Genomic DNA, 13443 nt, shown 5'->3' on the forward strand with positions numbered 1-13443 from the left:
TTTCCTCCTTTAAAGTGTTCTATAAAACTTGCCTCCAATCTTCTATTTATCTGCTGTAATATTTACTTGAATGGTTCAGTGTCAAATTTTGTTTAAAACTCCTGTAAAGCATCTTTGGATGTTTCACAATGTAAGCAATGCTGGATAAATTCAAGCTGTTGTTGCTATTACTATTTCCCATCTTGTACAAAATTTAGAAATGATTTTAAAATAAAATTTATAATACTGTTGTATCATATTGCTACAGTAAGAACACTGCGTCTTATCTGTGAGTGTGCTGAACATTACTGCAATTCTAAGGAGGCTGGTACCTTGCAAGTTGCTTCTGTGATGTAAGTACTTTGCTTGCAATTACATTAACTTTCATAAAGCAGCCATCCCCTAGAAATAAATTGGAGTATTAAACAATCTTACAAAAACGATTTACCTTCTAGTTACTGCACAGCTTACTGTTTGTTAATTTGAATGTTTATTCCATCGAGACTTCCTCAGCCAACTCTAGTTTTGATCCTCCGCAATGTTTTGTATTTTTTTAAGTCAGTTTACAATCTGTGAAGTTCCCTAGATTACCTGTACAATACTTATATGCTTAATATATTTCTCTTCATCTCTTTTCTCAATATTCCAGTGGTTGTAGCTGACCCATTAATGTTGATCAGACGGTTGAAACCACTGCCAACTTCTCTGGAAGCTTCTGAATTTCCTTTGTAAAACTTCAGACATTCCCTGCCTTACTTGCCACTCCAGCCTTTCTCCTTGCAGTCTTCAAAGAGCTTCATGTTTCTGTTGAAATTACCACAGAGACTGAAGCCTTTATTTATATTGTTACACTACAAATACAAAACAATTGCCTGGTTTCCTCACCATATTCAATAGTTTATATGCATTACAGAAAAACTTTCTACAATTGTTTTTATATTCTGTACCGTTACCTATGTTACGAACTTGTCACATGTATTTGTAACCTTTCTCAGAAGACAAAATTTGTAATTTAAAATTCCAATTATCCTGTACGCTTGCTCGTCTGAGCAGTGAGATCAGTCTTTTGTTATGCCCATGGGAGATCAGAAATGAAAATATTAAACAGTCTTGTGCTTTTCACACTTCTTTCAGACAAAAATGCGCTAAAGGGGTCCACTTTGATCACCATTAGCTTGTCATAGAATCATACGGCACTGAAACAGGTCATTCAGTCCAACCAGCTTACGCTGAACATAATCCCATACTAAACTAGTCCCACCTGTCCAGCCCTGGCCCATATCCCTCCAAATCTTTCACATTCATGTACTTATCCAAATGTCTTTTAAACATTGTAATTGTGCCCACATCCACCACTTGCTCAGGAGATTCATTCCACACACGAACCCCCCACTGTATAAAAGGAAAAATTCCCCCATTGTCTTTTTTTCAAATTTCTCTCCTCTCACTTTAAAAATGTTCCCCTTAGTCTTGAATAGGGAAAAGGAGCCCTATCTATACCACTCATAAATTTATAAACTTCTATAAGATTACCTCTCAACCTCCTACGCTCCAGTGGAAAAAGTCCCAACCTGTCGAGCCTTTCTTTATAACTCAAACCTTCCATAGCCTGGTAAATCTCTTCTGAACGCTCTCCAGCTTGATAATATCCTTTCTATAACTGGGCCACCAATGTCCTATACAACCTCAACAAGACTTCCTAACCTCTATACCCAAAAAACTGAGCAATGAAGGCAAGCATGCTAAATGCCTTTTTCACCACCCTGTCTATATGTGATGCAAACTTCAAAAAATTAAGTACCTGTCATATTATAATTGCTTATTCTGACCAATGTGGGTGCTCCAATGAGGTAAAGTATGCCGTTACAGAGATATTAGGAACTGCCGATGCTGGAAAATCTGAGACAACATGGTGTGAAGCTGGATGAACACAGCAGGCCAAGCAGCATCAGAAGACCAGGAAAGTTTGATGTTTCAGGTTGAGACCCTTCTGAGAATCGTCAAGCTTTCCTGCTGCTTGGCCTGCTGTGTTTATCCAGCTTCACATCATGTTATCCCAAATAAAGTATGCTGTTCAGTTGCTGAAAATGCTCATTATACTTCTGCCAAGTGCAAGATGAAGTATTTTGGGAGGCCTAATAAGGGAAGGAAACACACAATGTATGGTAGATCCCTAAGGAACACTGAAGAACAAAGGGACCTTTGAGTATAATTCCATAGATCCCTGAAGGTTTCAGCACAAGTGGTGAAGAAGGCATTCAAGGTTCATGCCTCCATTAGTCATGATGTGGAATGGGAGCAAGGAAGTCTTGTCACTGTATTAAACATTGGTTAGGACTCAGATGGAATACTGTGTGCATTTCTGGTCTTCATGTTCTTGGCAGGAGATGATTGCATTTGAGAGGGTGCAGAGGAGATTCACCGGGGTGTTGCATGGAATGAAAAGTCTCATTTAGGAGTAGAGACTGGTTTGGCTATATTTGTTTACCTTGAAACAGAGGAGGCTGAGGGGGATATGCTTGAGGCATACAAAATTGTGAGAGGGTAGATGTCAGAATCTTGTCCCCACGGCAGACATCTAAAACTGGGGGGAAAAGAGGTGAGAAGTAGGTAATTTAGAAGAGACTTGAGGGGGGGATAAATACGCATTAGGGTGATTACCCAGATGCAGTGTTGCAGTTTTATAAGGAGCTCTAACTTGTTACTTAATAAATAATCCTCTAATGAGGGTTATAAACCACTGTGAATCTTATCTGTATTGTTGTTTGAATAGAACGCCTACTCATGATTTTCACAACAAGTCTGTTAATGGAGTTGTCCCTTGAGTTGCAACTCTCTGATGAAGGGTCTAGGCCCGAAACATCAGCTTTTGTTCTCCTGAGATGCTGCTTGGCCTGCTGTGTTCATCCAGCTCCACACTTTGTTATCTTGGATTCTCCAGCATCTGCAGTTCCCATTATCACTGATATTGTACAGTGTTATTCTTAAATACCTTACACTGATTTTTTTCCCATTGGAAATCAAGCTTGCTTTGTCTTTTCCTCTAATCTTTTGAGTGAAATGCATTTTGATCTTGCCTGTTCAACAAAATGTGGCTGGTTGGAAAGGAAATCTAAGAAGATAATAATTGACAAAACAAAGAAAGAAATTTGCATCTTTCTGATCTATTTAAATCCTACAAAAAGATTCTGAAAGTATTGCAATCAATCTAGGAGGGACTATGTATGTGACAAGTGAAGGATAGGATGTGTGCACTGTCCAGAGATGTAACTGTCAACAAGTTAGCAACTTTGCATACAATGAAAGTCCATACTGAAGTAAGTTTATTGTGTGGTTTAGGTTACAGCAGTCTTAATTACACCGTCATTTCCTTCAACAGCCCATAATTTTCTTAAATTATTTTCGTTACTTGAGCTGTGCAAAAAAACACAAAACTTTGCAGAAGAAAAGTTGCTTACCAAGTGGTGAATTTTTTTTGACATGTTGTCTGTATATCAATTATTCTCACATCAGGCATGGTACAAGTTGAAGTCACAGTGAAGACATCCACACTCCCATTTCCATAGCAGATATGTGCATTAATTCCAAATCTTGGAATTCAAACCAGTTAGTACAACTAATGTTTCCCAGTGCTGGCAATGTTGAACTAATTTCAGGTCCAAGAGTTTAAGTAGGCAGTCACTGGCATCTCAAATACAATTTCAGGAAAATTTCAGTACAGATATTTGTGATCAATGATCAGACAAATTGGAAGTCTGTTCAAATATACAGACCTATTTTTATTTTCAGAATGTTTTATATATATCAAAATAAAGTATATTCCTAAATGAAAATGAGTACAACTCTAAACAAAACACTTCCACCTGCCAAGTCAGTCTATTGTCAAATCAAACCAAGTCAAATCCTTGCTATTGTTACTACAAAAACAAACTTCAATTCCATTTACTGGTGGTTCATTTTTAAGGGTCTTAAAATCTGTACCAATGGAATGTCAATGAAGTCAAAATCAGCTGAACTGTGTAAGGATATCGGGTTTCCTTTCTAACAGGCTACAGAGAGTCAGTTGGGTTTTTAGAAAAGCTGACTTACAGCATAGACACTTATCTACTGATATCAATTATATGTATCAAATATTTTTTTAAAAATCAAACTCAATTTCTAACTCCTTGGCATTGTGGAATGTGGACTCTTTCTTTTGGCTATTAATCTGACTGTCTAAATTGCTTCTTCAATAACATAATCATTGCAGAGTACAAAGATTTGGATTATTGTGGCTATGATGCTGGTGAAACTGCCAGCATTCGCCACTGTACTCTGGAAACTAACAGCAGCCTTTGCTGCCTGCAAATATGATAGTTAAATAGGGAAGTCCAGAAGTTACTGCTGGTGACGCGATTATCACTGAGATCAGCATGATAGTTGGACCTCATAGCCTAATTTTTTTAGGAATTGAAGCCACCAGAAAATTTTATGGTTTTTCTGAAGAAACACAGGAGTTAGTTTACCATTTGCGAGTTTTCGTGAAGATGGGTTCTAACGGAAAGAGATTTTTATATGGAAGAAATTTAGACAAAATGACTTGGATATCCAAATATCCATTGTTTATTCACGCTTATATGTTCCAAACTTTGTATGTCATGTGACAGTTACATGGAAAGATAAGGAGGGTCCATACCTGTGCGTTGATCTGAAGAAACTTTTATCCACCCCATTCAGACTATTGTTTGTGATGATGTCAGAGGAATTGTGTGTAGGGACCAATAAAGAGTCAATCATTGAGAAACATGGTTAGAGCAGAATAGGACATGTGAGAACATCATATGCGAGTGTAAAACACATTTTAGATCTTAAGGCATCAAACAGGAGTATATGAAAAGCAAATTGCTAGATCTACTTCAGATTTTGGTGAGTTTAAGGGAGGAATTTCAGCCACTTTGTTAAGTCCAAACTGTCTTGTCTGTGGCCATGTGTATTCTTGCTTGTCATTTGAGTCAAGTGTTACACAGGGGACTGGAAAGGCCAGTATTTAATAAACCATAGACGTCATAACCCATTGGGCTTTGTATTAGTGAACTTTTGGCATGCTCCCAAATCAGCAAAGGAAGGGGCCACTCAGATTACATAGGATTTCTGGCTTCCTCAAAGTGCTTGAGTCTTGTGATGGAATCCAAAGCCCATTGAAGGCTGTGATTGCCTTACCTGTTAAACAAACAGGAAGGGATTTTATTCATTAAATAATCTTTTGTTATACTCGGACCTTGAATAACAGTGGAAGTATGTAACTCCAGAACAGCTAATATCAGAGTTACACTGCACCCAAAGATCTGGTTGTACGTTACACAGCAAAGTCTACTTGTTGAAGCCTGCTAATGCCACCCAACTCACGAGTGATATTGAAGTACAGATAATAAGCAGTTGTGTACATGTGTGCATGCACAAAGTAGAAGATATAGGAGTGCTCAAATTATGCTTCCAGTGGCTGGAGAGGTTTAACAGCATTCAGTTGCTAAATTGATGAGAATTCTGATGGTCTCTTAGCAACGGACAGCCACCATAAAATTGCCAGGTGATGTTCTGCCATTTACCTGCTTGACCAGGGGCTTTGGATAAGGCCGTCAAGTAATTAATTGTTAAGAACATTTAAGGCACATCTCCTCTGGCCTCATTGTTCAGGCCTGAGATGAAGAGGGCAACTCCATCACTTGTCCGCATGCTGCAATCACACACACACACACACACACACACACCCCCCCCCCCCGCCCCATCCACTTCTTGATGGCCTTACCATCATGATCCGCAGCCCCTACCATATCTGGAAAGGCACCAAATTAATTTTAATGCTGTGGGCTCTGGCACAGTTGTGTAAACCTGCTTGTATTCCAGTAGCAGCCAGCACTGGGCCTACATACCTATTGCATGATTTAATTGGCTTTTCTCATTCATTCATGGAATATGGACATTGCTAGCTAGGGCAGCATTTATAACCCAAAGGGCACTTTAAAGCCAACCACATTGCTGTGCGACCTGAACACCAAATCATCATATCCCAAACTATCCACAACCTCATCACTTCAGGTGACCTCCCACCCACAGCCTCCAACCTCATCAGTCCCCAACCCCGCACCACCCATTTCTATTTCCTTCCTAAAATCCACAAACCTGACTGCCCTGGTCGACCGATTGTCTCTATCTGCTTCTGCTCCACCGAACTCATCTCCACCTATCTGGACTCCATTTTCTCCCCCTTAGTCCAGCAACTCCTTACCTACATCCATGACACCACCCACGCCCTCCACCTCCTCCAGAATTTACAATTCCCTGGACCACAACACCTCCTCTTTACTGTGGACATCCAGTCCCTATACACCTGCATTCCCTATACAGAGGGCCTAAAGGCCCTCCGCTTCTTCCTGTCCCACAGGCCCGACCAGTCCTCCTCCACTGACACCCTCATCCGCCTAGCTGAACTCATCCTCACCCTCAACAACTTCTCCTTCAATTCCTCCTGCTTCCTACAGATAAAGGGGGTGACCATAGGTACCTGCATGGGCCCAAGCTATGTCTGACACTTTGTAGGTTACGTGGAACAATCCCTCTTCCATACCTACACCGGCCCTAAACCCCACCTCTTCCTCCGTTACACCGATGACTGTATCGGGGCTGCCTCATGCTCCCACGAGGAGCTCGAACAGTTCATCCACTTTACCAACTCCTTCCACCCCAACCTTAACTTCACCTGGACCATCTCTGGTACCTCTCTCTCCTTCCTGAACCTCTCTGTCTCCATCTCCGGCAACCACTTAGAAACCAATATCCATTTCAAGCCCACCGACTCCCACAGCTACCTAGAATACACCTCCTCCCACCCACCTTCCTGCGAAACTGCCATCCCCTATTCCCAACTCCTTCACCTCCACCGCATCTGCTCCCAAGATGAGACATTCCACTCCCGTACATCTCAGATGTCCTCATTTTTCAAGGACCACAAGTTCCCCCCCTCAGTAGTCGAGATCACCCTCGACTGTGTCTCCCGCATTTCCCACAACTCATCCCTCACAGTCCCTCCCCGCAGTTAAAAACCAAAACAGAATCCCCCTTGTCCTCACATACCACCCCAACAATCTCCCAATCCAACGCCTCATCCTCCGACACTTCTGCCATCTACAATCCGACCCTACCACCAAAGACATTCTTCCCTCCCCGCCCTTAACTGCCTTCTGGAGGGACCATGCTCTCTGAGACTCTGTTGTCTGCTCCACATTCCCTTCCAGCCCCACCACACTCAGCACTTTTCCCTGCAACTGCAGGAAGTGCTACAATTTCCCCCCCCACCCTCATCCCAGGTCCAAAGAAGACTTTACACATCAAACAGATGTTCACCTGCACATCTGCTAATGTGGTGTACTGCATCCGCTGTTCCCATTGTGGCCTCCTGTACGTCAGGAAAACCAAGCAGAGGTTTGGGGACTGCTTTGCAGAACACCTATGCTTGGTTCGCACTAAACAATTGCACCTCCCAGTCGCGAACCATTTCAACTCCCCCTCCCATTCCACAAACGACGTGTCCATCCTGGGCATCCTGCAGCGCCACAACGCTGCACCCGAAGGTTGCTGGAACAGCACCTCATATTCTGCTTGGGAACCCTGCAGTCCAATGGTGTCAATGTGGACTTCACAAGCTTCAAAATCCCCCCTCCCCCTACCGCATCCCAAAACTAGCCCAGCTCGTCCCTGCCTCCCTAACCTGTCCTTCCTCCCACCTATCCCCTCCTCCCGCCTCAAGCTCAACCCCATCTCCTACCTACTAACCTCATCCCGCCCCCTTGACCTGTCCGTTCTCCCTGGACTGACCTATCTTCTCCCTACCTCCCCACCTACACTCATCTTTACTGGCTCCATCCTCGCCTCTTTGACCGGTCTATCTCGTCTCCACCTATCTTCTCCTCTATCCATCTTCTACCCATCTCCCCCTCTCTCCCTTTTTATTTCAGAAACTCCTTCCCCCCCTCCCATTTCTGAAGAAGGGTGTAGGCCAGAAACGCCAGCTTTCCTGCTCCTGTGACGCCGTGTTCGTCGGGCTCTACACCTTGCTATCTCACATTGCTGTGTATCTGAAGCCGCATATAGTGTCGGAACAGGTAAGAATGGCAGATTCCTTCCATAAAGGGACATTAGTGAATCTCATGAATATTTACAGCAACTGACAACAGTCACATTTTAGCAAATTTAAATTTCACCATCTGCATGGTAGAATTCGAATCTATGTCCCCAGAGCATTGGCCTGTGATTCTGATTGGTAATCCAGTGAGATTACCATGCCACTGCCTCCCTTCACTGGCAACCTTCTGAGGCAGAGCTTCATCTATAGAGAGGGGTGAAAGACCTCCCCCTAACCTCTCAATTAATTTTTGACGCTATACTAAATGACTGTGGGTTGTCTTATCTGTAGAAATTCATTATTCACTGACTCTTCAGGAAAATATGGCATCCAAAAAGAAAACAAAATAGAAACAGAAAATACTGGAGAAATTCAGCAGATCCAGCAGCATCTGTAGAGAGTGAAACAGTGTTAGCATTTCAAGTGGGAGGGTGGTGGCCTAATAGTATTATCACTGAACAGTTAATCCAGAGACCCACGTGGTGTTCTGGGGATCGGATTCAAATCCCGCCATGGCAGATCGTGGAATTGAGTTCAATAAGAGTGTGGAATTAGGAGTCTAGTGAGGACCATGAATCCATGACTGTCAGAAAAACCCATTTGGTTAATTAATGTCCTTTAGGGGAGGAAACTGCCATCCTTACCTGGTCTGGCCTACATGTGACTCCAGACCCACTGCAATATGATTGACTCATAACTGCCCTCTGGGCAGTTAGGGATGAGCAATAAATGCTGATCTATCCGGTGATGCCCTCATCCTGTGAATGAATTGAAAGAAAGTACAATATGATTCTTCAGACACTATTTTAAAGAAGACCAGTGGTCATGGGAGACACGTGGATTGTCTGTCTTCAATTTTAAGACCTCAGCCAAATGCAAAAGTGCTGGTAAATGGAGCTTTTATTTCTCTTAATCTGAATCTTGATAGGATTGTTGTACCTATCATTTCTGGCAGCAGTCATCCTATAGACTCTAAGCATGTGTTTATACATTGTAAAACATATTCTTTTGAGTACTGAAATCCATTTCAATTGGAGAAAACTGCAGATATGTTTCTGTGAAGTGTGGTTACCATGAAATAATGTTGTAGCTGATTATAATGTTGATGAGTCACCAGTTAGTTTATACTAAGTTGCGTTGCTGTAGAGAATCATTATTACCTTTATTCAACCATTGAGCTTGACTAGGTTGACATCTCATTTTTACGTTCGTTCGGTGTTGCTCCTAACATGATTTCTTATGCTCTTTGTTGAATCATAAATCCCTGAAACATATTTGTTGATTATTTATTTGCATGGTTGCAAGAAAATATCTCAACAATAACTTTATGATTGGAAGACTGGGTAAAGGTCAGGCAGACCCTTGAATAGGTTTAAAGTCATATTATTAAGAGTTCCCTTGACCTTCAATGCAATATTCAGTGCAAGTAAATTTTGAGAAGTTGGCTGACATGTTGATTTATCTTCAAGCCCATAAAACCTTTTTACAAATCCAGTGCAGGCTGATGAAATCAAATATAATTTTCAAATTAACATGTTTTATTTTCTCCTCACATTGATTCATGCTGGAACACAGTGCACGTAATCTCTTGTTGCTTTTTATTGGCACAAGTTATTCATCATGCAACAAGATAGTCAGTGCCAGCAGACAATTTACTCATGTCAAGTGTCACAGTTAGTGCTGGTCTTCTCCTCACCCAATGTCTGTGCACATTTTGCAGTTGGATTACTGTTTATTGATCATTAATAATAATAAAACAATCTGATTTTTCTTCATTAGCTTTAAGAGTGATTGTAGCATATTGTGATCTACGTTCTTTACTTGGATGTTTTCAGTAATCCTTAAGCAAGATGTATAAATTAATTTCTCACCAAATAAGACTTGAATTGGTTTTGCTTCAGGCAGCGAACAGACCTCTGCTTGTATGGTACAATGTAAGTGGGAGTGTGCGTGAGTAACTAGCTAACCACAAATTAAAATAGAAATATAAAACCTTCGCCCTCTGTCACGCATAGCTGTTGTTGTCATTGTTTCTGAATGTTTTCTTATCAAGCATCTGCGCTTGTATGTCTAAGTACTTTGCCTGCTGCAATAATTATGGTTTGTGGCTGTTAGCTACTTGGCACAGTTCTCCTGCGTCAAGGGAATCCTATCTATCCTTAAGCAGTCCACGATCAAACTTCCATCAATTCTCATGAAATCTGCAGAAGTTTTAACGCAGGTTAAATCTGGTTCATTAAACTGCATCCTTTTCCATCATGGTACTGGTTACTGTGTGTTGCAAAGGCAAGTGCAACTTTGAAAAAGACAAATTCATGTTCACATCTACATCTTTCCTCCCTTAATTATACTTATTCAGGAGATATTGTTGTTGCCAGTTCAGTCAGTTTATTTGCCCATCTCCTAATTTTCTTTGAGAAACAAATGGTTAGCTGCCTTCTTGAGCCACTGAACACCCCCAGTGCTATTGAAAAGGAGTTCCAGGATTTTGACTTGCAAGACTGAAGGAGTGTTGACATATTTTTCTGTCCCACAAAACTTGCATTTGGTGATGTTTTTCATACATTTGTTGTCCTTACTCTTTTAGGTATTGGAGATTACAGGTTTAGAAACTTATTGCTTTCTGACTTTTCTGTGGACCTTATTTATGCAAGATCTTTCTCCATTCCCTCCAATTCAGAGTGTTCCACAATAGAACATAGAACATTACGGCACAGTACAGGCCCTTCGGCCCTCGATGTTGTGCCGACCTGTCATACTGATCTCAAGCCCATCTAACCTACATTATTCCATGTACATCCATATGCTTATCCAATGACGACGTAAATGTACCTAAAGTTGGCGAATCTACTACCGTTGCAGGCAAAGCGTTCCATTCCCTTACTACTCTCTGAGTAAAGAAACGACCTCTGACATCTGTCCTATATCTTTCACCCCTCAATTTAAAGCTATGCCCCCTCGTGCTCACCGTCACCATCCTAGGAGAAAGGCTGTCCCTATCCACCCTATCTAACCCTCTGATTATTTTATATGTTTCAATTAAGTCACCTCTCAACCTTCTTCTCTCTAATGAAAACAGCCTCAAGTCCCTCAGCCTTTCCTCGTAAGACCTTCCCTCCATACCAGGCAACATCCTAGTAAATCTCCTCTGCACCCTTTCCAAAGCTTCCACGTCCATCTTATAATGCGGTGACCAGAACTGTACACAATACTCCAAGTGCGGCCACACCAGAGTTTTGTACAGCTTCACCATAACCTCAGTTTAATATTTATGAAAATTCTCATTGATCTGTTTTATGTTGGTAATTTATTTTGTCTGTTTTTTAACGTACTATAGTGGTGCCGACGATCTGCTGCCTATTTTGTCTTACGTGGTGCTGAAGAGTAACTTAACACAACTCATATCGGAGTGTGCAGCTTTGGAAGAATTTATTCATGAAGGGTAAGACTCTTATGAAGCAACTGCTATAATGTTAAAGGCATGTTGTTTCCAATTTTTCTAATTTCTACAAATGTGGAGGATATTTTACAATTTTCCCTTCTAATTCACCAGCATTTAGTCTAATTGTCGCATACCTTAACATTTTCCTTGTCTAACACCAGCCAATACGGCAGTCTTTCATGGATCAATTCTGGACCTCCATTGGTCTACATGACTTGACTGTTTACTGATGTTAACCATCTCCATGAAGCTTAACCTAAAGCTGTATAAAAAGTAATGCTGCGCACAGGTTAGCTATCTGGTTTAAATTCCAGTACTCCTGTCTTGTGCACATGCAGCGGATGCCAGAAGGTAGTGCTGTTGTTTATCAAACATACTTTCCTGTACTGAGAATAGGAATCTGCTATGGTGTTTTCCTCTGCCTGATGTGCTGTATATTCTGGTTTTAAAAGGTGAAATGTAAAGCAGCAAACATTTTTGGCCTAATTCTAGGTGAGGCTGTGAACTTTTTAAAAATGTACAACTGCTGCCTATTTTGAGTGCAAGCTAGAAACCCAACAATATTAGGTCAACATCAGGAGTGAAATTAATGTTCAAAAGAAATTAGATATTGGGAGTCCATGTGCCCTCCAATGTGTTTAGTGCTTAAAATATATGTTATTAAAATAGGCATACTTTAAAGCAATGTGTCAGACCAAGTGAATGATGTTTCTCAAAATAACTGTTAATTGTATCTTAATTGAGTATTTAATTGTATTCTGGAGGTGGACACTAACTGGGAATTCACCTGTATTTGGATTTTAGGAACAAACTGAAATTGTGGTTTTTACATTTGAGAGTGTTCATGTTCTGCGTACCTCTATTAATAAAAGTTTCTATAGAGTGTACAAAGATTAATGTCCAGTTACATATTTCACCAAATGCTGTTCCAGAATAGAATACTAATCTTCCTTACTGGTCTTGTTCTTGAACTTCTGCAGTACTTTGGTTTGCTTACCTGAAATTAAATGACTCAAAATTGGACAAATGTGAGGTGATGAATTTGGAAGGTCTAATGCAGGGGGGAGGTATATAGTAAATAGCAGAACCCTTAGAAGCGTTAACATATGGAAGATTGAGATGTACAGGTCCACAGTTCCCTGATAACAGAAGTGGATAAGGTTATCAAGAAGGCTTATAGCATGCTTGCATTCAGCAGTCAGGTCATAGAATATAAAAATTGTCAAGTCATGTTGCAGCTATGTAAAGCTTGAGTTAGGCTATATTTGGAATATTGCTTTCAGTTCTGGTCTACCAGAAGGAAGTGGAGTATTTGGAAAGAATACAGAATAGGTTTACCAGAGTGTTGCCTGTTTTGGAGGGTATGAGCTATGAGGAGAGAATGGAAAACATAGTTTGTTTTCACTTGAAATTCAGTGCCAGTGAGGCAGCCTGATAGAAATTACAAAATTATGTAAGTCATGGATAGTAGGAGTCTTACTCCCAGGGTAGAAATGTCAATTACTATGGGATGATAAAATGTGAGGCTGGATGAACACAGCAGGCCAAGCAGCATCTCAGGAGCACAAAAGCTGACGTTTCGGGCCTAGACCCTTCATCAGAGAGAGGGATGGGGAGAGGGAACTGGAATAAATAGGGAGAGAGGGGGAGGCGGACGGAAGATGGAGAGAAAAGAAGATAGGTGGAGAGAGTATAGGTGGGGGGGTAGGGAGGGGATAGGTCAGTCCAGGGAAGACGGACAGGTCAAAGAGGTGGGATGAGGTTAGTAGGTAGATGGGGGTGCAGCTTGGGGTGGGAGGAAGGGATGGGTGAGAGGAAGAACCGGTTAGGGAGGCAGAGACAGGTTGGACTGGTTTTGGGATGC

At 41.3% G+C, this 13443-nt stretch overlaps 1 protein-coding gene across 3 annotated transcripts in view; it reads left to right on the forward strand.

The window, feature by feature from the left end:
• vps9d1 (VPS9 domain containing 1) overlaps positions 1-13443 on the forward strand; it is a 151458-nt gene that overhangs the window by 123473 nt on the left and 14542 nt on the right. For 2 of the 3 annotated variants that reach the window (XM_048546935.2, XM_048546936.2), the window contains exons 13-14: positions 248-332; positions 11475-11579. In XM_048546935.2, the coding sequence (XP_048402892.1) occupies positions 248-332; positions 11475-11579 (190 nt within the window). Of the gene's footprint in view, positions 1-247; positions 333-7970; positions 8118-11474; positions 11580-13443 lie in introns of those variants that run through there. The other variant, XR_009446807.1, reaches the window with a different exon arrangement.

Source organism: Stegostoma tigrinum, chromosome 16 (assembly GCF_030684315.1).
Source record: "Stegostoma tigrinum isolate sSteTig4 chromosome 16, sSteTig4.hap1, whole genome shotgun sequence".
NCBI lineage: Eukaryota > Metazoa > Chordata > Chondrichthyes > Orectolobiformes > Stegostomatidae > Stegostoma > Stegostoma tigrinum.